General features: G+C 33.5%; 1 protein-coding gene across 4 annotated transcripts in view; it reads right to left on the bottom strand.

Moving 5' to 3' along the window:
* Positions 1–219: 219 nt before the first annotated feature.
* LOC124957602 (homeobox protein AKR-like) overlaps positions 220–26,385 on the bottom strand; it is a 44,248-nt gene continuing 18,082 nt past the window's right edge. For 2 of the 4 annotated variants that reach the window (XM_047514626.1, XM_047514625.1), the window contains 4 exons: positions 8,283–8,551; positions 6,827–7,065; positions 5,599–5,766; positions 220–5,191 (listed from right to left, as the gene is read on the bottom strand). In XM_047514626.1, the coding sequence (XP_047370582.1) occupies positions 4,924–5,191; positions 5,599–5,766; positions 6,827–7,065; positions 8,283–8,551 (944 nt within the window). In that variant the 3' untranslated portion in view covers positions 220–4,923. Of the gene's footprint in view, positions 5,192–5,598; positions 5,767–6,826; positions 7,066–8,282; positions 8,552–23,916; positions 25,845–26,385 lie in introns of those variants that run through there. The other 2 variants (XM_047514623.1, XM_047514624.1) reach the window with 2 other exon arrangements.

A 26,385-nucleotide genomic window follows, 5' to 3' on the forward strand; every position in this document is an offset into this window, starting at 1 on the left:
AAAAAAAAAAGAAGTATCATAGGACAAATCCGAGAAATATTAAACGTCGCGAATTGCTTAAAAAATGTCGCGAGTAAAGTTTTATCCTGCTTTGGATAATCGCCATTGAACCTTTAAGTACTACGATTCTCTTGTTCTCGAACGCGATCTGTTCATTTCAAAAAGATCAAAGGTTCGTGGTTAATGTATCACTTTGTACAAAAAAAATTGGACTTCCTCTTATCTGTAATGCTTAGATATTATAATGCCAGCAAAAGTAATTGAAGATCATAATACAAGATACCAATAATGACGCTTGCGTAGATGCTTGCTTGATCATCTTGGTAATCGCAAAAGCAAGGGGGGAGTAGAGGATATTTACAACAGGGGATTTTTCTCTCATCAAGCCTTCAACCCTTTATAAAACTACACTCTCAAGGGGTGCGAAAGTTCCACCAGCAACAACTTTTTATAATCTCGTTATTAATTCAATGTGATCACAGTATTTGTATATAATAACAAGAATATATATATATATTCTTATGCATCTCTCCGTCTATTTTTCTCTTTAATCAGTGTACGAAAAAGCGTAGATTAGTGAGGCTAAGATTTATCATGGTGCGTAGCTAAGATTTAGACGAAAGGATGATGAAAAAAAAAAAAGAAAAAAAAATTCTCGGTCATAAAGGGTTGAATGGCGTCGATTGATACTTTATAAAATTCGCTTAGTATGTTTTCGCATCGATGAGTTTCCTTTCAATTTTCCCTCTGATCAATTCTTTTCTGTCAATCAAACAGGATCATAAGAATATAGAGAAAAAGGGAATTTTATCAGGAGAATCATCGATAGAATTTCGCAACAATCTAACGACTACACCTTTCAATCTTAATATATGTATATATATATATATGTACGTACGTATGTGTGTGCCTTTCTAGTACTCTTTCTCTTTCTCTCTCTCTCTCTCTCTCTCTCTCTCTCTCTCTCTCTCTCTCTCTCTCTCTCTCTCTCTTTCTCTCTCCCTTTTTATGATCTACTGCGAACTAATTTTAATTATATTTACAGGCTACCTTTATACTGATTCTAAGGATTGCGAAAGGATACACGCGATTATAAAATAAATTTAACTTGCGATTTGTACATTCAACAATTCTTCATCTTCGAACGCTACTTTTTCATTCTCCCATTCCTGATAGTCTATAAAAATCATCTTATTACGATGTCCAAGCATTTTTTATACACCGAGATATGCTTCTTTTAGACAGATTCGTACTCATTGTATAATGTAATCCGAACAAATTTGCTTTTCATGCTTGGACATTGACATCTTGTGATTAAATTTCTTCTCCTCCTTTTTATTATTCCTCTACTTCTTCTCCTTTCTTTATTTGCGTTTTGTCAAAAACGCATCGATGTTTATATATCGACAATTTTTGTTATCATTAAATATTAATAATTATGTAAGTCTTTGGTGTTTGTACCAATCTTTCCCGCGCTGCATAGTCTATCTAGAATGTATGTGTGTTCATGTGTATCTGTAAATGTTTATCCGAAATACTTTTGAATATAAGAAAGTAAAATTGTAAATTGTACTATAAAAAAAGATTAATGTGAAAAATATACGATTCGATGATATTTCAAAAGAAATCTTACGAGCCCATGAAAATATAGGATATCGTGCGTTTCAAATTAAATATCTTTTCTTTTTCTTACGCAGGAATTTTCTTAGAGCAATTAATAACATTCATTTGTTTGCAGTCACGCTTTTTCGAAGCTTATTATTGTTTAATTTGTACGGTTGTGTTTGTAAAGAGAATTTCCGTGAATGCCGAAATAGAAGAATTTCGCTTTTTCTTTTTTACTCTTTTTTTTATATATTCTTCTAATATTTCCACACAAAGATACAGACCAGACCATATTCAAACTATATTATTTTAAAATTTGATATACTTCTATTGAGTACATGTTGTTTTTCTTTTATTTTTTTTTTTTTATTATCGATTACAAAAGAGATTGTTATTTGTCAGATTACTAGATTGTTACTAGTCAGCTAGCAATAGGGACGCGAGTAAAACTCGTAAGAATAGCGTTCCGTATATCATGATACAAAATTTTCTTAACAAGATGTGCTCCACCAATCGAAATTTAGGAGCAAAAAGGCCGTTTAACACTATATGTTGCGTTTTGTATGTATTTATATTATATATGTATAATATGTGTGTGTTTGTATTGTATACGTATAATCGAGTCGATTGCTTAAATACGAAAATAAAAATCTAATAATGAGATACGATATGCCTGAGGCTTTCCAATGCTTTTAAACACAATTTGTGTTTTGCCCGATTCTCCTTCGAGAATTTCACTTAAATTCTAATATTGCTGTGTTGTATGTTCTATGGGAACACAAAAATAAGAAAATTCTTTTGACGATGGGAACATTCTTGTTTACGATACAACTAGAAAATAAAAATTCAAGATTAATAACGGAAGGTACACAAAAGAAGATAAACTGAAAGAGATTCTTAGAATCTCTACGAACTTAAAACGTAATGTGAATAAGAGATTTTTAATGAAAAATCTAATATTAGACTGTGATCGATGAAGCTTAGAAATCGTATGAATGTTAAACAATAGTCAAAATAATTTACAGGAGAGAATCGAGCCATTTAAAATTGTGAGTTAATCATCGTTGTTATTTTTAATTGTAATTCTAAGTGTTTGCCTCGACACTTTAAATAACTTTTGTCAAACTCGAGAGTGCGCTCATTTTCATTTTTGTTGTTTTGTTTCAATTATTCTAATAACACGAATTAATTTTGACTGCTACCTCGTACGTTACGCTCTTACGTGTAAATATATGAACGCGTATGTAACTGTATGTGTTTTCTGTATAACGTAGGCTTGTGTATATATATGTATATATAAAACTGCGAGGAACGCTGGCTTTAAAAGTTGAATAAAGCTCAGAACGATGAATCAAGTTAACTATTTTTCTTTCTCTTATTCTTTTTGTTTGTTTGTTAATTACGTATAATAATCGGCATATATGTATAGAGGAGACGTGAGTTAATTGGCGACTATTAAATTCTTTTAAAAGTCGAATGAGATCGTTGTTTTTCCAAAGTCTACTACCATTCATTTTTAAGTTAATCGTCGCTTTTTTAAACAGTCACTGAAGAAGGCACATTTGTGATGTGTTTCGCGTTTGTCTTTTTATTTATTTATTTTTTTTTTACCTTTTTGTTTTTCGCGGAATTTCGCTTTACTTAGTACAAAGTGTCGGAAAGTGTGCACAAATTTTCCTTAATCGTCATTGTCCTTCGCGCTTATTTTTCTTTTCTTTCTCTCTTTCTCTCTCTCTCTCTCTCGCTCTCCTCTCTCTCTTCGTTTTTGGCACCGTATAAAATATACGTGTCGTATATTTTAATTCTGTAGAATCTTTCACTTCCCTACATTTTCTTTTAACTTCATTTAACTTCATTTTATTCATGTGAATCAGTTCTTAAACACAATATAACTCTAGTAATTTCTACAAAAAGATAAGAAAAGAAAAAAAGAAATGAAAAGGGGAAAAAAAAAGAAAAAGAAAATAATATATCGCGAACTTGTAGATTTGGACGTAAATCTATATAACTCATCTTTACGTTGTCAAATCGTTCGTTAACACTTTTCTACTCGTATAAACTTATTAACCGATACTCGTGCAAAAAAGGATAAATGCACAACCAGGACACACCGATACGATCTGGAAAATGGCGAAACGTCGTTTTTTTTCTTTCTGCGTTCTCGGGTGTTCTTACACAATGTAATATGCAACTTTAACGAATAGATAATTTGTCCATATATTGGCAGCTAGCTGGTTGTCGTTTAACGCGAAAATTACACGAGCCGGTATTGTTTATTCCGTTAATATCTTCGCGTTGTTTTCTATCATATATACATACATATTGTAATATTATATATGAACTGTACTTCATACATATACTTCTATTCGACGAAAAATAATGTATGAACATAATTTCGGATCATTACGTTATCTTTCCTCTCTTTTAATAAGAACAAATAATCATATGTGCGAAAATCAATGCACAGACCTTACAATTCTAAAGGCGATTTTTTCTAAAGTCCACTCGTTCCTTTTAATCCGTACGTACGATATATTTCTAAATATTTTAAACCCCCTACTATCGTTTCTTATTATCAATTATATCTACAATAGTCGCTGCTATAAACGAGGATTACCGTTCATGATATAAGAAACATTAGATATTTCGCCACTTCCCGGTGCAATTCGTAGCGATGGACCTTTAAGCGCGACTTAATATATGAAAAAGAATAAAAGAAAGAAAGAAAGAACAAAAGGGCAGGGGGAAGAAAAATGAAAGAAAAAAGAAAGAAAAAAAGGAAAAAAAAATGAGAAAAAAAAGAAGAAAAAAAAAAAAAGAAAAAGAAAGAGATCGAACGTTATCCAACCTCTTTACGTCAATGACACAAAAAAGAACGCACGAAAATGCGTAACACTTTTGCTCAAAATATCTCAAAGTACAGCAATGCGTTGGATCGTCAATATGAAACGAAAACTAGTTTCCTTAAATCAAAAAATCGCGTTAATAATGAAGAACGGAACAATTAAGGCTCCGTTTTGTCGGATGATTGATTCGCATGTCTTTGGAGCAAATAATGAATGGAGTTAATCAATTCTAATGAATTAACCACCGTTGGTTGCTACATCGACAAGCGGATCTCAAAAACGAAATGTCTTTTGAACAAAAATTATATTATCATTATGGCCACCATTTTTTCATCGCTTTATCTTTATCTCTATGTGAAACACGTTTTTTTCTTATCTCTTGTTCACTTGTGAGAAAAATAAAAGAAAAGCGTAATCCAAAAAGCACCAGGAACTTCATCGTGGCTCTGTTCTTTCGCGATAAGTTAAACTGTTAAACAGAAACAGCACTCTCGCGTTCCTTCTCTTCCTGCTGCCGTACTGCAACAGCAGCCTCGACGAGCAGGTACAGACACTTGAACTTGTCCTTGTCCTCTTCCGGGGGCGTCGGTGGTGGTGTTTCATCGCTGCGAGGATTGTGAGCGTTGTGCGTACTACTATAAACTTCTGTCTCGTGTTGCACGTCTGGAGTTGTCGTCAAATGTTGCCTTGGTGCACTCCAGTATGCAGCTTCGCTTACTATCGACGAATCTTCCTCGTCCCTATCGATTGAAGGAGAAAAAAAAAAAACAAAAACTATAATCAAATCATTCCAAAGTTTTATCAATCTCAGATTTAACAATAATTTTATTCGTTTGTTCCGTTAGAAAAATAAGGTATAAATTTTTTTTTAACATTTCCGACTTAAAATGCACATGCAAAATTGTTGCGTTTTATTGATATAGATATCAACGTATCAAGGATCACGAATTGAAATAGATGTTCGAAATAATCTCACGCTCACGTAGACACTTTTTTTCGGATATGAAAATTTGTTTCAAGAAAGTTTAGAGAGAACAAAGCCAGATATAAACTAAGAAGTAAGATCTCACATTAAATGATTGTTGAATAGGGATTAGTCGTAACGCGAGGAGATTTATAGGGGCTAACGATCGATTTCGTTGCTTACCCTCGTCGAGCTGGATGGGCTATCGCGTCTCCGTAGTTAGGTTGATCATTTTTCTCTACTTTGGTTTCCGAATACGGATAAACAATTACGCTTGGCCACTGAGTAGCAGGACGTTCTTCCTCGCTATGTGAACTGCTTTCATAGTCGTTCGGACTATCCTCTTCACTTCTGTGAAACGTACAATCAAATGATTACATATATACGCATACGTTACTACATAACAACGTATTCCATACAAACGTATTGGAAATATAAAAAACAACAAAAGCGAGAAGCATTAATGATTTAACCGTCGAATATACGTATGTAAAAAATAAAACGCGTGAAATTGATAATTTCCTTCTTTAAGTACCGAGAAATTTGATGATGTAAATACACGTTATGAATAATTGGCTAATCGATGTTTTATTTCGCACCTACTAATATAACACAATACCCAAATATGAAATCTCGAGATAATCGTAACAAAACGTGGCGCCTGTCTTCACAATTTCCGATTATCTTACATAATCCAAGTTTTAATGTCGTTCAATAATTTTAATCAGAATATTAAATAGATATTATCGTATGGAAATTGCACATGTGCAAGAAAAAGGCGTTTAAATGGTTAAAAAAAATATACTATGTGATTTCTCCTATTCTATAGGAAGTTAAAAGGTATAAAAGAATTTTAATAATAATCTTGTTTGAAATATTTTTTATAAATTTCAAATAAATTCAATAAAAATTCATTCGGATAAATACTCATTGAGTAAAATATCATTTTAAGAAAATTCATATTTAAAGTTTAACGATTATTTTATAAAAATTGTTACAACATCGTCAATAATTTGAATTTTAATGTAATAAGAAAAAAAATTTTCAAAACTTTAAATTGAAGAACATACAATAACAATAAATAAACAAAATATATATATATATACATATATATTCAATATTTTTAAATGTTATGTAAGTGGTTTTCCTTTTTAAAGAAAATAAATATATTTATAATAGTGATAAGAATGTCATGATCACAGGAAAAAATGATATTTCGAATGGACTACAGTAAAAGTGCACACATGTGACGAGAATGTTTTGTCTTTGGCTAAGAATTTTAGATTTGAATATCTTGTAACGTAAACAAACGAAACACAAAGTGATTGGAAGGTCAAAGAGGAGAAAAGGATGTACCAAATCAAGTCTAAAAATGATTAAAAAAAAAAAAAAGATATTAAAATTCACTCACCGATACATCAGGCCAGTTGCTTCTCCATAATCGTGATCTCTTCTACGTTTCGGCGCACTGCATTCGGCCAGAGGATCCCAATTTTGGTTGCTTCTTTGATTAATCGATGGTTGTTGATGACTTCCGCCTGGCATTTTTTTACCACGACGTGATATAGTGTATTGAAGAGGATCATGCCCTTCTCTGCGGATCATCTCCGGTAAAATTCTTCGCCTTGCGTTGATGAACCAATTACACACCTGTCAAACACCGAGTATTCACCTGTTATGTTAGATTCCGCAGACGTATGTTTAATTTGTCGAAAATCGAACGTATTAATAAGTCGAGCGCACTGAGCTAATAGACGTTTACTTATAGAAAGTTTTCAAAGTAAGAATATCACTTTACAATAACTTTATGTCTGAAGTGTTCAAGATCTGAATCTTAAATAACAGAATATCAGAGTTTCTTCGCTTATATACGACAGAAGGCAACAACCAATTAGAAAGAAGGGGAGTGGTCTAGGGTAGTGGATTTTAGTAGTTTAAGGAATAAAGTGCAAAAAATAGTTAAAACAACTGTTTCATGATGCCAATTGATTTATCGTAGGGCAAGATTAAAAATTTGAAAAGAAAAAGATTAGAAGTAGAAACTCAGGTCAGAGAATAACAGTTTAACTATTATTAAGGGTCATAAAAGTTGTAGTTAAGTTAGATATTAAAAGTATAGCCTAGCTGCTGGGTTAAGCCTAGGTAATAAAGGATAGGAGGGGCATAATGTTGTTAGGGTCAACATGTTGTTTCAAAAATATTATTATCTTCCTACAATGAATGTTATTGGCTGTTAGTGGTGACTAAGAATCCAATGCTTTATTTTCATTTGACGCTTATCATTTACCGCGGAATTGTATTGAGAGTAAATACTTCGTATTTTCAAATATATACTATACTATCCACATAATACTACACACATTTAAATTAAATTGTACGAAAAATATTCTTACTTTTCAAAAAGTTTTCTATAAAAATGTATCATTATCAGTTATATGATTATCCTATAATATATTAGAAAGTGCTTTATATTAATATTTTATTAAATTTGAATGAAATAATTTACTAATATATTAATGATCTAACAATATTAATGAGTAATATTATAACATCGCAATGGAAATTAAAAATAAAACAAAACGTAAAAAACGAAATTATTTGTAAATAATAATTGCAATATTTTTAATTTGATTAAAATATAAAAAATGATAAAGCTTAAAAAAATACATATTACATAATATATATTATATAATATATGATATTTCTTATATATTTAATACTGATATAAATGTTGATAAATTAAAAATTTCAATTTTTTAACTAATTCCTTATATAGCATATATTACAATAATAATAATAATAATAATAATAATAATAATAATAATAATAATAATAATAATAATAATAATAATAATAATAATAATAACCTGTAATACGGTGAGATTCGCCTCCTGGCTGAGAGTTAATTTCTCGCTGTCGCTTGGATAAGCGTTGTATCTATGCTCATACAGCCATCGTTTAAGAATCTTCACCGAATGCTTCGGTAGATTACCACGACGTTTCCTGACAGAATGCGCGGTGGAGTGATGAAGAATCCCAGAATGGACCTTCCCGCGTATTGTTGATGTATCGTGCTCAGCATCCGACCCGCTTTGATCGTCATCGGTGCTGCTCGACGATGGAAATCGCTCTCTCGCTATAAAAACATAAACAATAATACTTTCTTCAATTTGATTTAGGAAATAACATGAATATTATAAATATAGTTTAAATACTTTACTTATGATATATTTGTTTTGAAAATATATATCGATTATACCAGATTTATTGAATTATTTATACTATATTACGAATTATTATTTAATTCATATGGTTTATTTTATTGCTTTATAAAAAGAAAGGTAAAATAAAATAAAATAAAATAAAATAAAATAAAATAAAATAAAATAAAAAAAGAAAAAATATGTTTATAAACAGCTATAATGATTATACGAATACCTTTGGCATTTATTGTATGTAAATAACATGAATTATTTTTTCTTATTAGAAATTCAATTTTGAAAAAAAAAGAAAGAAAGAAAGAAAGAAAACAAATAAATGAAATTTTGATAAATAAACATGATACTTGATATCGCGTCACATTTCGTAAGCTTATTTTATTACTTTTTTTATAAAAAGCAGTTAATTTTTATAAGAAGAACTTAAATTTTTTATAAAAAGAAGTTAAAAATCCGTTGGAAAAAGAAACATGAAAATTGCATAAGAACGTAACAGTTATTATTAAATACTATTATGCATATATATAGAAAGAAGCTTAAGGAATTATGTTACCATTATCATTTTAATAGTATCTACTTCTTATTCCTTTAGAATAAAAATGATCAACTCCCTTGAAACATTCATGTAAATATGAACATAGAAAAAAAAAAACTTCACATCTAATTACCAACGATTGATATTACACGACGACCAGATGATAATTAAGAAATGACTGAAAAAAATTGCATCGTATCGGCGACAGACTAATAAGATATAATGGCGTCTCGAATGTTTATCGATTTCTGTCTGTTAACGCGAATTAAATGAAAAAAGGAAAAAAGGGAAAAAGAAAAAGAAAAAAAAAGAAGAAGAAAAAGAAAAAAAAAGAAAAAGAAAAAATAAAGCAAAAGATAAAGAAGAAGAGAATAGAATATCGAGAAAAATACAATAAACAATATTTATTTTTATATTTATAAAATAAGATACATTAAAGAATGAGATGATGAATATAGGGACTACCAACTCTCTTTCAAGGGCGCGCTCGTGTGTAGCTAGGACATTTAAAGTTTCGTGTACATCAGCAATCCAACGGTACATTCAGCGTTGCTTTAGAACAGAGATAGAGATAGAGATAAAGAGAGAAGGAGAGGGGGGGGAGTTAGAAAGAGATGGAGATAAAGGCTCGAATACCGGTTTATGTGCCTCGGCATGTTCTTTCGAAGAAAACGAAGCATCGTGCCGGTAAATTCAATGAGGCCGGCCTCTTTCTTCTTCTTCTTCTTCTTCTTCTTCTTCCTTCTGCTTACGTAAAGTCAAGAACACACGAGTAGAGACAGACAACAGTAAAGAAAGAAGAAGAGGTAAGGTGAGACGAGCAAGAATCGAAGAAGAAGAGGACCTTGAATAGCACGTGGGACCTTCCTCTCTAACGAAACCCCTACTTTAACTCGCTTAACATCGTCCAGAAAGATTTCTTCCATTCGTCGTAGTCGTTATCCACTTCTCCTTCGTCAATCTTTGCACTTCGAACCGTTCCTTCTTTCATTTTATACCGATCGAAGCATGCAAACATGAACACAAGTACATATGCATACGCAGGACACACACACACAGAGAGGTGCGATATCGAAGAGATCAACAAAATTGCCGGAGTGTATCCACATGTATCGTCCAATAACGATGTCTTGTGAAAGCTTTATGATTATTTCCTTCCTTGCCCTTAATTAATGAACTCATTAATTATTCTTCTCTTTCCTTCTTGATCGTTATAAACAGCATTACAAATATATATATATATATATATATATATATATATATATATATATATATATATAAATATATATACATATATATATTCTCGACGATTTAGACTTTCGCCTTTTTTTTTTAATAAGTGTTTATATCAATATTGAGAAATTCAAGGCTCAACGTGTATAATTAAATGATATACAACAGTGATCGATTATGAGCAATAACGAAAATAGAAACTTCTTATAAATGTCATGATTTCATACACTATGCAATTGTTATCGCAAATCAATATCGAAACTTTTCATCTGCTACATTTGAAATAATGTACATAGTAAATTAACGATCTATGTATTATCGATTCTTTCAACATTGCCATTAATTTGTCCTCTTGCTTAAGACTTGTTTACACAGTTGTCGGGATATTCGTTAAAGTATGGATAGTAAAAAGAAATCTTGATTAATAATGGATTCTTACTTTTTATATCAATAATGGTATGATCGCCAAAAGCGATCACATATGTCTGCTATAAAAAAAAAAAAAAAAAAAAAAAAAAAAAAAAAAAAAAAAAGTCAAGAGTAATGGTATTATTTACGGCGCGTAAAAGTCATCAAAAATGAAAACTCTTATCTGTGTTTAAAGATCGTCTATGAATTTTCATCAGTATAGAGGTGAGGGGGAGTACGATAAAAAAGTGCAAATATTACATAAGCTTATTCTTTCTTTCCTTTTCGTTACTTATCAAACGTCGAATAAATAAAATGTCATTGACGCGTAACGCCAAAAATTGATTGCTAAGGGGCGTGTATACCGTTCGCTCGAATAAGAGAAGAAGAAAGAGAGGAGAGTACAAGTTGGGAGACGCGACAGTAGCCGCACGTAGCTAGGTAATGCTACAGAAGATCTCTGTATCTGAAAATAACCAGTGTGCTCTCTGCCGGTTCCATATTTAGCCCGAGTGTCGTGGACTGACTCGTTAAGGTCAGACAGAGACGGAAGAAGCTGCTGCGGCAGGGCAAAGATGCGATAGATAGAAAGAGACAGTAGGAGTCCGCAATAAAGTGAACGAGATTTTCAGGACTCGGCCGAGTATCTGACACCGTCTCTACCCGGAGTATTTTTCACTTCCGCAGTTTTACGCGGGGAAGATCCGTAAGAGCTCTCTCTCATGTTTGACAAAGATCATTATTGTTAAATCTTATTGGATTTATTTACGATTTTAATCCCATAAGTTGGGATTAACCCCTTTCCCATTTCGCTTTCTTTTTTAAGGATAATGCGTGATATTTTTGTGTGTGTTTTTTTTTTTTTTAATATTAATTTCCCATCGGTTTTTCTTATTCTCAGTTTAACGTCCTACTTTGCTTTTGATTATTATCTCAAATATATCAAAGTCACATGTATGTATATCTATGTAAATATAGAACGTTTAAATATAAAATCTGACAAAATTACGAAAACGTATGAATTTGCAGAGAAGTCAATGATAATTCCTATTATTTTCCTCCTATCTCGTCTGAATCATGAACAATTCACAAACGATTCGTGACTAGGTTAAATCACTTCCTCGACGAAGCAAATTTAACTGAGAAAGTTAGGTAGTAACATAGGTAGGTAGGTAGGTAGTAAGGTAAAATCGTTAAACGTTCTCATACGTTCGTGACAATCAGCTATTTTCGGAACGGTTAATTACCTCAGTCACGACGGCACATCTTTGAGCGAACTAGTATTTTGGTCTCTGGCATACGAAAAAAGAATGAGAAGAAAAAATGTCACTGATGATATGCAATGACCAGCATCACCGTGTTGTCGACCTCATTCAAAAAGACATGACAACGAAAAAAGACGTTAGAAGACGAACGATCGGTGATAGATCCCGGCCGACTATGCTCTAAGTTTTAGTTCTATTTACAACTCTTTTGCTCTTCCGTTTTGTCACTCTGCAGGAATGCTAAAGATTATTTTCAAATGTCATCATTATTGTCAATAGTCATCAATCAAAATTAGTTCAAATGATCTGACAAAACATATCCATATACCTTAATTATATTGATGTAAGGATTAATTTTGTACAATGATTATAATCTTATGCATAAATAAAAAAAAAAAAAAAATGTTATAAATACAAATGTTTTATAAGTTTCTAAAACCTACTATTATAACTATGATCAATATATCGTTCATGTATACTCCTTTTGATTGAAATAGTAAAATAATGTATGACTGATATTTGTCACTTAGTGAAAATGTTCAATAGCAAAAATGTTCTTTTTCATATGAAAACAGATATAACACAGGTATAACACAGATACATGTTATTTTTACGAAAGACACTAGATTCGAAAGTGAGAAAAAGAAAGAGATAGGAGGAAAAATTAAAAAAGAAAAGATAATACATCTCAGTGATGGAACACTCCTTGTAACTAAATCCACGATTCTGGGTCTGCATAGGCGCCTAATCTTAGCACTCGCGGATTCGTAGTTACGTAAGGTCCAGTAACCTGACGGCGTAAAATTAGGATCTAAGCGGCTCGACTAGACAGGCACGACGTGGTGTCTCAGAGAGTCGTCGCCACGCGAGTTTCTTCGATCATCCTTTTTCCCTAACGAACGATTTATCTTTCCACAATTTTTATACAATTTCTAAAAAGACAGAGAAAAAAGACAAATTTATATATATATCGTTTCTTACTTTCGAGAATTAAAATCTATACATAAATGTCAATGAAAAGATTAAATTTTTCCTTTGAACAAATCCGGTCATTAACATCACAACGTAATAAAGATATTTTTGCGTCGTTGAATTTGTTCCTTGTCTAAAGTCTGCCATTAATATCTCGCAAATGTCCAACATCTTTGAATGTTCTCTAAACACGCTAATATGCCTAATGATAGCACGATATCTAATTATATTTGGGTGTAAACAAATAACAGTATATAAAGAAGATCAAGTAGAGGTTGATACTCGAAGAGAATAAGAGATAGTCATCATATTTGGTGGAAGGAGTCATCGAGCCTCAAAGAGAACTGCATCGAACGTAGTAAAGGCATTAATATTCATTTAGTGGTATATATATATATCACTATAATATATATATATATATATATATATTATTGCTAAGTTCGGTAATGACGACGTCGGTTTCGTTGCTCGACTTGGACTGCATCCAAATACTGATAGGGGTCACCGAGTTGCACGGTCTCGTCTGAGGAACTCGATTCCCGTTTGATTCGATTTTCGTTTCGCAAGATGTTAACCGCACACACTAACAGACTGGATATTTCTCGAGGATGCAAGGTATATACACACACAAACATGCGCGCGAGATGACGACGAATTAATTGGATGTACTTGAAAATCACTGATGAGTCTTCTTTCATCAACTATTTCGTATCGAATCCATAGGAAAGATCAAATAATCTCAGAGATTACAGGAAGCAACAAATCATCAGTCATTTATAATGTTTAAGTTTCATTAAAATCCTTAAGGCATATCATCTTCCTCATTAATTAATTTTTTGAATGATATGATCGTAAATACATATCTACGATGACATCTATACCTGTCCAATAAAATAGTAATAATAATTAATATATGTAAGTTAAAGATTATTGAAACTTCGTTATAACATGATATATATATGTTTATGATTATATATATGTCATGATTATATATATATATATATAACGTGACATGACTGACTTTATGATAAATTCCTAAGTCTGTAAAAAAAAAGAAAAGGAAAGAAAAAATTATGAAGATAACTACGAAGCAAAGTACACTGCACTTATTTATTCAAGAGGTTAAAACGAATTGAAAGAACGATACGAAGGTAGGAGTTATGAAATATCTATTGTCGATTACGATTTTTATTGTAATGTGCGAGACGAAGATAGATTTCAGAATATAACTGAAAAAAGATAAAAAAAAAAAAAAGTAAAAAAAAAAAGAAAAGTAAAATGAAAAAGAAAAGAAAACAAAAAAGAACTTTTCCACAGAAAGATAAGTTCGAAAAATTAAAGATTAAACTCATACCATTTATTTATTCGAGGATGATAAGAGAGGGGGGAGGGGAGGGAGAGCGAGGGGAGAGGGGGGGAGAGGGGAGGGAGGGGGAGAAAGAAAGTGAGAGAGAGATGGCAGTCTGACAAACGGCAAATAATATGACCGGTTTCGCGAAAATATGTTATAATCTTGTTATTTGATGCAATAGATGGCAAAAGGCGTCTCTCTCTTTTATCTTTCCCTCTTATATGAGACGTAGCTGCCATCGATTTCATTAGAAAATATCGCATCGACGATGTTTCGTCTTTGTTCCTTAGCAAAGGGATGGGGAGAATGTTTTATAATAACATCAATGCTCGAATTGAAATAACGCATTTCAATAACATGTCGATAACGACACTAGAAAATTTAATTCCAAAGTCAAGAATTCGGCTATTCTATCACAATTTTATAAAATCGTTAAAATAATCCTTGAGAACCTTAGAAAAAAAAAATAAAAAAAATCGATGTGAGAATTTACAAGGATTTTTCATCGAAGAAAAAAAAAAGAAAAAAGAAATCGAAGCGCTGGGTGCCTGTCAAACATATTCTGATAAACATTTGGATGATATCATCGATTTCTTTACCATGTGTGCATGTACGAGTCAACATTTATATTTCTTCCCTCTGTTTTATGTAAACGATTGTTTATTATCTGGTATCTTTCTTGAAAGGTTTATTAAAGATATTGTATATCAAATGAGAAAATACGAAGGGTAGTTATATATATGTAGTCTTTTTCCGATTCTTTAATTAAACAACACCGTTAGAAATAAGAGGAACGTGGTATTTTGTAAACACATTGCTTAGTGTCTTGCAACATATGACCCATACAATTGTTCTCTACGTAAAACGATGTTATTGAAAAAGAAAAACATTTTCAACACATTTATATTTTAACGTTTATCTTTTATCTTTTAAGCACAAATGAAATGATTGTCAAAAGTATCAGAGATTAGATCAGACTTAGACATTTCCGTTATGTAATCTGTAGATTTAGAATGATGCGAAAGAAAGTTAACAAGGTTGCCATAATTAGAGTAGAGATATAGAAAGTTAAATATGTATGCGCGCGCACGCGCACACACACACATACACATCTTTCTGTATCTTTCGTGAAGCCGATTCCGGTCTCTTTTATATTGTTAGCCATATGCTGTTACTGACTTCGGATTTCGGCCAGGATTCCAAGCCAGGCGTAGGAAGCATGATTGGCACTTACACCATCGTTACACGCAGTCGTATGATCGTATATTTATACTTAATGTATATATACTTAAGTATACCTACGGGAAGTTAGTCGCGATGGCAAGAGTGTACAAGGGTGTTCGATGACGTTCTTTGCATCTGGTCAGGAATCTTGGCTGAAATTTTGAAGTCTGATCATGCGACATTACCGGATGTCAGCGTGGAAAATATCTTCAAGAAGTCCTCGACATTCGATATAGAGTAACTAAGGACTATTATAACTCTTACTCTCTTTTTTATTTTTATTTTTACATGACATGCAATTAAATATTATTCGTGATGATTTTGATCTCAATAAGGTGAAACGTAATTACATTTACGGCTTAATAACTCACTCTATTCATATTTAATTTATTACTCGTATCTGAACGTTGTCCCTTCATTTTTCTTTCTTTTTCCTCCCTTTGTCGAATCCTAATTTTACGATATGAGTTTAAACATCATAAAACGACCCTTTCGAACAGGTTAAGTTTCTCTTTTCTAAAATTACGGAAAATTTCGATCTTGGACCCTTTCTCTTTTCTAAAATAACGGAAAATTTCGATCTTGGGCCCTTTTCCCTTTTCAAAGTTTTTCTTTTATTATATATACACATACCGAATACACTCTGTACGTTAAATCGAAATATATTTATATCCTCAAATACAAATTTCAAATATTTTCTTTTTTAATTTATTATATATAAATCTAGAGCAAGCGAACTGTCGTGTAACAGTTAGAAGTAGAATCATTATTAGAGAATATAAAGAGCATCGGGAAATACGAAGATGAAGATGAAGACGAAGACGAAGGCGAAGGTGAAGAAGAAGCTGTAAGAATGACCGGACGCGAAACGATCAGCTTGGTTATAAAGTCAACCGAGTTCAATTACTTTAGTTGCGTCTTCGCTCGAACGAGTTCTCGGTTCGAGAGTCTACTCGAGTTCCCCTTACACGCGCGTATTAATGTACACGACTGCTTTTATCACGCCATTGGCTATCTTTGAAAAATATCATGCATATCTTTGTACGTACAATATATAAATAAAAAAAAGGAAAAAAAGTATTCTTTTAAAAACTATTCTATTAAAAACTAATTCGAAATAATACAAAATTGAAACGTATAGTTTTATGAAAGATTATAATACCGTTTTCATTTATATTGACTGATTAAAAATAAGTGAAATTAATCCTTTAATTCATATCACTGTTTTATAAATTTTAAAATAAACTTCCTTTATCGATTAAAATTATATGAGGTTATATCCCTTCAATTTATATCGCAATTTTGTAAATTTTACAATCGATTTTTCTTGTCGTATAGTACGTACGCATTTCAATCTTGAAATTCACTTTGAACCCTGCAAAGCATTATTCTAGTAAACGGACCTCGCGTGTTGACGAAGTCTGACGATCTATGTGCAATGTATTATATATATATACATACGTATACCTATAGGTACATAAGTCTGCATATATTACCTATGGCGATGAACTCTAACTAGAAACTTACTTCGAGGAAGGACTTCTGTTATGTATGAAGTAATGTGACAAGCACGAAATTGTACCTGTAGAACTTTTAAAAGATCGATTTATGATTGTATTTCTATGAAAGCTTTTTAACACATTTTAACATGTTGACTACCGAGAAAATTTTACATCAATCGATACAACGTCTACGTAATGTGCCTGAAAATAAAAAAAAAAAAAAAAAAAGAAAAAAAAAAAGAAAAAAAACCATTAGAAAAAATTATATTTGTTTTTATAACTATTAAACTCAAAATCATTATCGATAATTATAATTTTGTAAATGTAAAAAAGAATAATAAAAACAAAAAGAATTATTAAGATTGTAAATAAAGCTTTGCAAAATCTAATACCACTCTTGATTCTTATAATACTCAGCGTGTTAATAGACGAGTATTTTATCTGATCAGTTTGATCATTGTTTTCTAACGTACGAAGCGGAGAAGATTGTGAAGCGTTACGTAAGCGATTTTTCTAATTATTCCTCGTATATAGCATCGGTTGTAGAAAATAAAAAAAAAAGAAAAAGAAAAATAAAAAAATAAAAAAAAAAAAAAATAAGAAAAAAAGAAAGGAAGGGTATGATTAATAGGGATAAACAAAAATTCGTATGACTATAATTTGGTAAAGATCTGTTTCTTTTGTTTCTAAGAAAATTATAAAATCGGAGCTCAAGGAATATGCTAGCGGTAACAACTTCAATATCCAACGTGAAGCATGATAACTAAAACCTGTTTGAGGTCTAATCCTTAAAACGTGATTTAAAAAAAAAAAAAAAAAAAAAAGAAAGAAAAAAAAGAAAGAAAAAAAAATGAAAAAAAAAATAAATAAATAAATGAGAACAGGTCTAAAACATCGGTGACACATTTTCACGCATATAAAATATGCGGAAATTTTCAAGATTGATCGAAGAGCAACTAACCGAGTGGTTGTACGTTTAAAACACGGCCGATTTTCAGGTGAATGATAAGTTGTTGAAAGTACGGATCTCGCATGATGATTTGAAAAGCTTTCTATGGAGGAGTTTGCGTCGTTCAATGACATGGATGTCCTGTCTGAAAAATATTCAATTGGATCAATCGCGACAGCGTTATTATTCTTGAAAATTTTTCGAACGAAGAAGCGAGATCGAATGGAGAAAAAAAAAAAAAAAAAAAGAACAAATGAAATGAACAATGAAACATTTCAGACGACTTATTTGGCGAGTTAACAAAAAAGCTATAAATCTGTACGATATTTATCGTTCAAAAAAAGAAAAAAAAAGAAAAAAAAAAAAAAAAAGAAAATACAATCAATCGTCGCCATTTTATTGATTTTCTAATCAATCTTATTGTAAGAAGAAAACAAAAGGAATTACGAAGTATCAGACGCCTCGCTCCGTCCTTTCTAATTGGCTAAAATACGAATTTATCGATCGTCGATAATCATCTGTCTCTTGAGGATGAATGAGCGAGCGCGGGAATCTCGAACGCTATAATTAGACGGCGTATTATCAAAGGCACGCGGAATCGAATCGGGCATCATTTCGGCCTCTGCTCCCTCCGCTCTTCTATTATATTCGAAGTAAAGTGATTCTTGTTACTACATATTCTCTTACTATGTATCTTTCTCGCTTAGCACGGATTAGTTCATTTGTATGCTCGCATATACCCATTACTTAATATCTAGTTATAACCAACGCATTTTACACCTAAGCTAAATTCGCATGTATCTCAGGACCAAGGACAAAATAGAGATATTTTCGACGCGAGTCGAAATATACTTCGTTCAAAGCCAACAAAGTTGATCGATAAACGGTTTGAAGTTGAAAACGAACGAAGCGCGCATTTCGATCTTTCGCAAAATAACATAACTCTCAAAATACGGTATTATTGGATATTTTCGAAACTTCATAAAAAAAAGAAAAGAATCAAATTCAATCGAGGTAAAAATATATTGATGCATTTGCGACGATCTGTTGATAGAACTTTGCAAATGCAATGCTTCAATGCAAATTCGAACTTACGGACGTGCATGATTTATTCCGACAATGTACGTTTCCGTTCAATTCTGCGAACAACATTAGTAATTTCTGTTTATACAAGTTATTGATGTTTACTTAATTATTTTTTATAGAAGCATGTCACGATAAAAGACGTTAAGATATAGATCGAGCATACAAAAATACATAGACGTATACATATATTTTACGTAAACTTCATTTGTTATATCTAATTATATTAAATATAATTTAGAAAATAGTTAAAATATCAATAATAAGTTAAATAATCGAAATTTATAGTAATAGTGAAACAATGAAGTTGCACAAGAATTCATTCGTAAAGATGTTCACACAGTTAGATACATTTTTCTCATAATAAATATATTTTCCATACTATCTAAATAAAAATACCTTAAACGATTCATCGCGACATATCACCTTATCCATAGCTACAACGACGAACGAGCAACGACGGTAACCTCGTTGACATCCGCTTACGTATACGACGCCCTCACGCTTTGCATTGAATACGTCGATTACATACGTTAAACCGAAGAATACATATGCATCGTTTGAATGATCGATCGTTTTAGAAGACTACAACGACGACTACAACGACGACTACAATTATGACGACTACGATAAGAACCAAAATCGCATAATTATTATTATTTTTCACAGTTGGCCCATTGATACTCCACGTGCTGGTTTATTGTCGCCTTCATACATTCGCGTGTGCACTACCGTGAAACAAAATTTTCAAGATATAAATTGAGATTATTTTATAGAAAAGCATGTGCTATCTTGATGCGAGGTTACCGTCGTCGTTGGTATTATTAGAGAAATTTAATCTTGTTCTCTGAAGAGTCTTCCTTCAATTCGAGACGTAGTTTTCGTCATCGATAACTTCATGAATTTTAACTTATCTTTCCAAGATGTTTCCATCCAAGATGATAAAAATAGAATGATGTATTTGTATTTCCATTAGAAATGCAATCTTTTAAGAGAAGAAAAGTTCCTATTTCTGTTGACCGATCGATCGATAGTTGAAATAACAGCACAATAATCTCTATGAAATATTAAATGGAGCCATATTTCGGTTATAAAAATACGATATTAATTATTATTATAATAGTAATCAAATTCAATCTAGTTTTATTTTTTCTTAAATAATCTCTCTTCTTAAAATAATCTTTTTCCTTCTTAGCAACGACGAAAAATTATTTCCATAGATTCGTATCTTCAAAACGAATAGAAATTAGAAGACTTTCACTTCCTTCCCAAAATAGTTTGTAAAACATTATTGGATTCCAACGAATAGCCTTCGAATTTCATACAAGCAATATGATAGATTCCGATCATTAATATGCCACACATGATCGATGAACGAATAGACAGAAATTTTCAATTTCTTTCTAAGCACACCTATTCACATATTTTTTTGTTGTTATTGTTCGTGTACGTTACAAAAGTGACAATTGTCGCGGAAAATATATGAACATGTGGCTACGTCATAACGATATTTCAAGAATCCTCATGTTTTTTCTAACAATCTGTTTTTCCCATGATCGTTCTTTATTTTTTCCAAATTGAACATTCTCATACATGTAGTTATTATACTTCAAAAATGATTTCTTACCAGACAAAATCTCCGGAATATTTAACTGTTACGCAACGAGAATACCGATATCGTCCTACTTTCAATAACATTTTTACCTTCCCATAAACGACCTACATTCAAACTCTCGAACTTCGAACGTTTTACCAGCGTAACAAGAAAATAGAAAATTTAACGTTGTCAATGTCAAACGAATGCCCAATTCAACGAATTAATCAATTTTTTCGAATTTACAAATTTTGAAATATACCAGATGTCTCAGATTTAATGTATAAAAATCTCATAAGAATACATATATTATTTTTAAAAAGGTCATATGAGAAAAACATTTAACTAACGAGAGATAAAAATACGAAATATATTCTCGTTTAACTACGAAAGAACGATAAAATACGAAATATGTTCTCGTTTAATTTAATTTCGTTGTTCCGAGGACGAAAGAAAACGTGAAATCATTTCATGGACACGCAGCCACGGTACGCCAAGCGTCGAAAGCACGTGGCGACGAGGCGAAACATCTTGGCGCTCAAGAGGGGTTCACACGAGTGTCCGCACGGAACATGGTTCGGAAATGAGCGTGCGCGCACGCGTGCCTGCCTTCAGAGCTTCCATGGTCGATCAAAATTATTTTCTACACTGTTGTAGGAGTTGATCGTTCGGAAAGAGAGATATAGATAGATAGATAGATAGATAGATAGATAGATAGATAGATAGATAGATAGAGAGAGAGAGAGAGAGAGAGAGAGAGAGAGAGAGAGAGAGAGAGAGAGAGAGAGAAACAATAAAACATTGATTGAAAAGTGAAGGAAATCGGATAACAAGGATCAAAAAAAATATTTCTTTGACCACGTGGTCTACTAAACTTTCTCATCGTCTCTATTATCTTTGACAGACAATTCTCCCCTACGTCTAGTTTCCTACAAGAATAGAATGAATTCTAGAGAAGCAAATTACGAATGTTCCGCAACGTATGTACGTATTACGATCATGCTTGTAAAAGTGTCGAAGGACGTTCGAATAAAAGGAAGAACATGTTGTCGCAAATGTTTCAATATGGTCTTTTCCTTCTCTGCTAACTTCCCCTCCCCCTCTCTCTCTCTATCTCTCTTTATCGAGACGTGAATTAAATTTTCGATATATCCGGATAATAAAAGAGACAGAAGTTCATAACGGAGGTAATAATGCGAACATAAGAGAGCGCTACTACATAATCGTGTCTAAATATGGAACGGGTCACGGTCGTGCGAGCACTCGCGCTCGTTCGTTCGTTCGCGTTTCGTCCTTAAAGATCGTGAGACCAACTTCAGCGCAAAACATTCTCCTCCTCCTCCTCCTCCTGCTCCTCATCATCAACCTCATCCCCCTCTCTCTCTCTATTTCTTTCTTGCTTACTCCCTCTATCTTTCCCTCTCGTGATACAAGTCGGTCGAGGGGAAGTAAACAAGTCGACGAACCGGACATTTTCGTATCTTCTCAGTCTCTCCTCGGAAGTCGTTTTTCTCCAAACCTACATACAACGTATTATCCTTAATTTTTAACTTTATTTAATATATATATACATATATATATATATATATATATATATATATATCGTTGTGTTATTAAAAAATATTCCACGATGTTACATTGCATCCAATATAATTTTAATCCTTTTGCGATCCAATGTCAACTCCAACTCGAGATCACGTCTTGCTCAAGCAAGTTATATGTCTCTAATCGCTTTGCAAATATTTCATACAAATTTTATATGTAAATGAATATGTTGTTGTATTAGTTATTAAATTCTAAAATATTGGAACAACGGCAAATTACTTAACAATAAGTGATAGTGGAAAGCACAATACGAATAGATGAAAATAACTTGGACCGCAAATATTTAAACGTCATTTCGAAGCAAAAAGATATCTATAGGAAAGCATCTATTTTGTAGGACATAAGAAGAAGCCCATGATGTTTGAATAAATGGAAAAATATACGATATGAGGACGAAAAATTTTCTGTAAATATACGTGCCTACATACGTTCTTCTCAAGATAGAATATAACTCGGAACCTTTCACCGGTATTAGTAGTACGCGAGTAAAGTCGTCGCTCCATTCTCGTTTACTCTCGCTTATTCAACAACGGGATCGTGGGCTCGTTGGATCGCTCGTTTCATTGATAGCCCTGGTGCGCGAGCACGACCATGACTCGAACGTCAATTACGCCTCGCATTTACGATAATCATTTGTCCACGTGGACGAGATGAGTTATAATTATCTGGTCGTGAAATTTAGTCAGGTTCTTTCACCGTTCCTTCCGTTGAGAAAATATATATATATATTCGTATATCTCCTTCAGTGATTGCTCCGACATTCGCGCACCACGTGTATTTCTCTCCCCCCTTTCTCTCTCTTTCTTTGATCTGTTTCTTCTCTCGCGAGAAACACGATGTCGACCGGGAATGCGGACGGCTTCGCCGTTTTATCGTGCGCGCATACATAACTCTTCCTTGCGCAATCGGACAAAATGCCTGCCAAATTTTACTTCCAATCAGAATGCTTCATTTTTATTCCAAAGACTGTTGTTCTGCGAGTTTGTTTGACATTCGGCCACGTGGGTAAGTATAGAAAATCAAAGAATTCCTTTTGAATCTTTTTCTTTTTTGTTTACAGCTAGAAGTCGAGTGTTGTTTTTAACAAATAAGAACGTTTGCCCTCGTTTTATCATTGACGATGAAATTGTGAACAGAAAAGAAAAAAAAAAGGAGAAAAAAAAAGAAAGGAAAAAAGTATATTACATACATAAAGCGAATGGAAAAAGTGAAAAGAACAAAATGGCGATGAGATAACGAGGAGAATGGAAGAACGAAGAGCGAAAATTTGAAAAGTTGACCATGCGACTTCGATGAGACTCCTGCGGTTTTCTCCGGTAAAAGAAGAGAAAAAGAAGAGATATTCTTCGTCGGAAGAACGATGAAGGGGAAGAACGACAAATCCCACGGACCAGCCCGGCCTGGCAAACAATGACGAGAGTGACAGCTGCAAGAGCACAAGACGGGACCTTTCCCCTTTCTCTCTCCCTCTCCCTCCCTCCCTCTCTCTCTCTCGCACGCCTTGATCGCCGTTTTTGTTGCTTTCGCTCTCTTTCTCCCTCTCCCCTTTTCTCTCTTCTTACCTGGCGAAAGTGCGTTTGTAGCAGCGTTCGCGGTTACCGCCGACTGTGAAAATGACGGGGACTCATCGTCGTCTCGAGACATCGTCGTCAATGAGTGATTTCGATCAACTGAACGAGCGTGACGTCGATGACGATGATGATTTCGATGATGATGATGATGATGATGATGATGATGATGATGACGATGTTGATAACGTTGTAATTGTTGCGAATCTTGTTGCTGTTGTTGATGCATACCTGTCCTATCGCCGTTCATTCTCTCCTCCAGATGCAGCGCAGCGGGTGGTAGCATCGCTTCCTCCTCCAACGTGCCGGAGCTCCTTCGAAAAAGTTTCCCCTTCTCGAGATGTCTTCTCTTTTTCTTGTAGTTCGTTATAATACGAAAAGAAAAAAAGAAAAATGACCCGACAAGGTGGTGGTGGTGGTGGTAACGCGACTAATGGCAAAGATAACGAATTTGTGTCGTACTACGACGGACGACATGCAAAAACAACGGCAAGACGATTATTATGCGCACGTTTTACGGAGAACGGGGGATGATATGGTGTCACGCGTATAGTAACGCACGTGTGAAACGAGTACACACTGGAATGCGAGGAATTATATACAAAACACGCCTTCCTCTTCAAGAGAATCTCCCAGTGTCACTTTTAATCCTCTTCGGTGTTAACGTAAAGAAAAAAAAAAAGAAACGCACTTGCTTGCGAACCCTTTTTCTTTTTCTTTTCTTCTCTCACGTTCGATTGATCCACGACAAATTTAACGTCTTTCCGAAATCACCCCAGGTATCGTTGCACACGTATCAAACTTCTCATTGGTCTTGGACGATAGCAACGAGTTGTCAACGACGATAAAGTCGGTTGCCTGAACGTCGTCGACGACGACGCGTTTCGGCGTTGTTGTTTTAGCTTCCGAGGTGACTGCATTTGATGGATCTGAAACTGTGTTCGTATTCTATTTTTCTTCCGCTCCTTCCTCTTCACCCTCCTTTTTTCTTTGTCGAATGTCTTCCGATCACACACACTGACGGCACTATTTTCCGAACGCTTTGTAACAGAGTATTAACTGTCTATCTATCTCTCTCTCTCTCTCTCTCTCTCTCTCTCTCTCTCTCTTCTTCTTCTTTCTCGTATTCGCTTATCTTTTTGCTACTTTGATAAAACTCGAAATGTCTTACGTAGTAGTTGTCCTTCAAAAATATTATCGACAGGACGACGGCAGAATAGTATAATCGTGGCAATTTTTTTTTCTTAATATATTAAAGAGAGGAAAAAGAATCGAACAATATTAACGCGTATTGTCTCCTATGAGCCATTGTTTATACGAAGGAGAAAGGAACGCATAGAAGGAAAAACAAAAAAAAAAGAAAAGAAAACCACCGGGATCTGTAAACTATGACGTTTCACGCTACGAGCGATCCCTTCTCCTTCTACAAAGATCGAGACGCGACTGAACACGTCACACCGCGCCGACGCCGGCTTGACAGAAGGCCTCCCTAACGGTAGACCGGGACGCTGGAGTTTTTTGCTTTCGTTAAGTTCTCTCCCCTCCCTTACCTCCGCTATCCCTACCATTGACGCAATCAAATATCCCCACTCCTTGCTCCTACTGGCGCCACATTCGACGCTTCCCCCACTAATGACCGCCAGTTGGCGGGAAAACGTATCCCGTGACAGCTGCTACGTTATGAGCGAGAGGCCGAGTAGAGGCTCGGTCCACATCGGCTCCTTCTGATTCTTCTCGACTCTCTCTGCCTCTTTCCCTCCTCTTCTTTTTCTAAACCGTGCGTCTTTTCGTGACAGTCTTCCTTCCTTCTTTATCGAGTTTCTAAACTACATCATACTCTCTCTTTCTCTTTCTCTCTCACCCCCACTCTCATTCATTCACTCACTCACTTTTTTATTGTACGAACTTTTTTTTCGTTCTCTCCGATATGTCTGTACTCTCCATAAGGGAAGTTGAACCTAACACAGTTTTCTATAGAATATCCTTAATGTACCTGTACCTGCTTCTCTCTACGATTCCATCGACGCTCAAGAGACACAGAAAAAAGGTGGCGCCGTTTGAAACTTTTATTTCCCGCGCTTTCTTCTATATGTAATAAAATCTTTCACTGAGTTTCTTCAAGAGAGATGACGTCGTCTGAAGGAAGAACAATGTTTTCCCTCACTTTTTTTAATGACTTTTTATTCTTGAATGATACGACGACAGCAAAGATCAGTTAAATGATCATTCAATTGAATGAACAAAAACGAAAGAATCTAGATAGAACAATGAAAAGGAGACATTATTTCTCCATTTTTCTATTATACATATACACGTACGTTAAAATGATTCGTAAGAAAATCATTTTGTTAAGTTAGGAGATATCCCGATTCTTTGTGCATTTATTATATGTATATTATCCATGTATTATATGATTTTCTGATGGGTTCGGGAAAAAAAATAAAAAAGAAAAAAAAAAACGAA

This window comes from Vespa velutina, chromosome 2, assembly GCF_912470025.1.
Source record: "Vespa velutina chromosome 2, iVesVel2.1, whole genome shotgun sequence".
Taxonomy (NCBI): domain Eukaryota; kingdom Metazoa; phylum Arthropoda; class Insecta; order Hymenoptera; family Vespidae; genus Vespa; species Vespa velutina.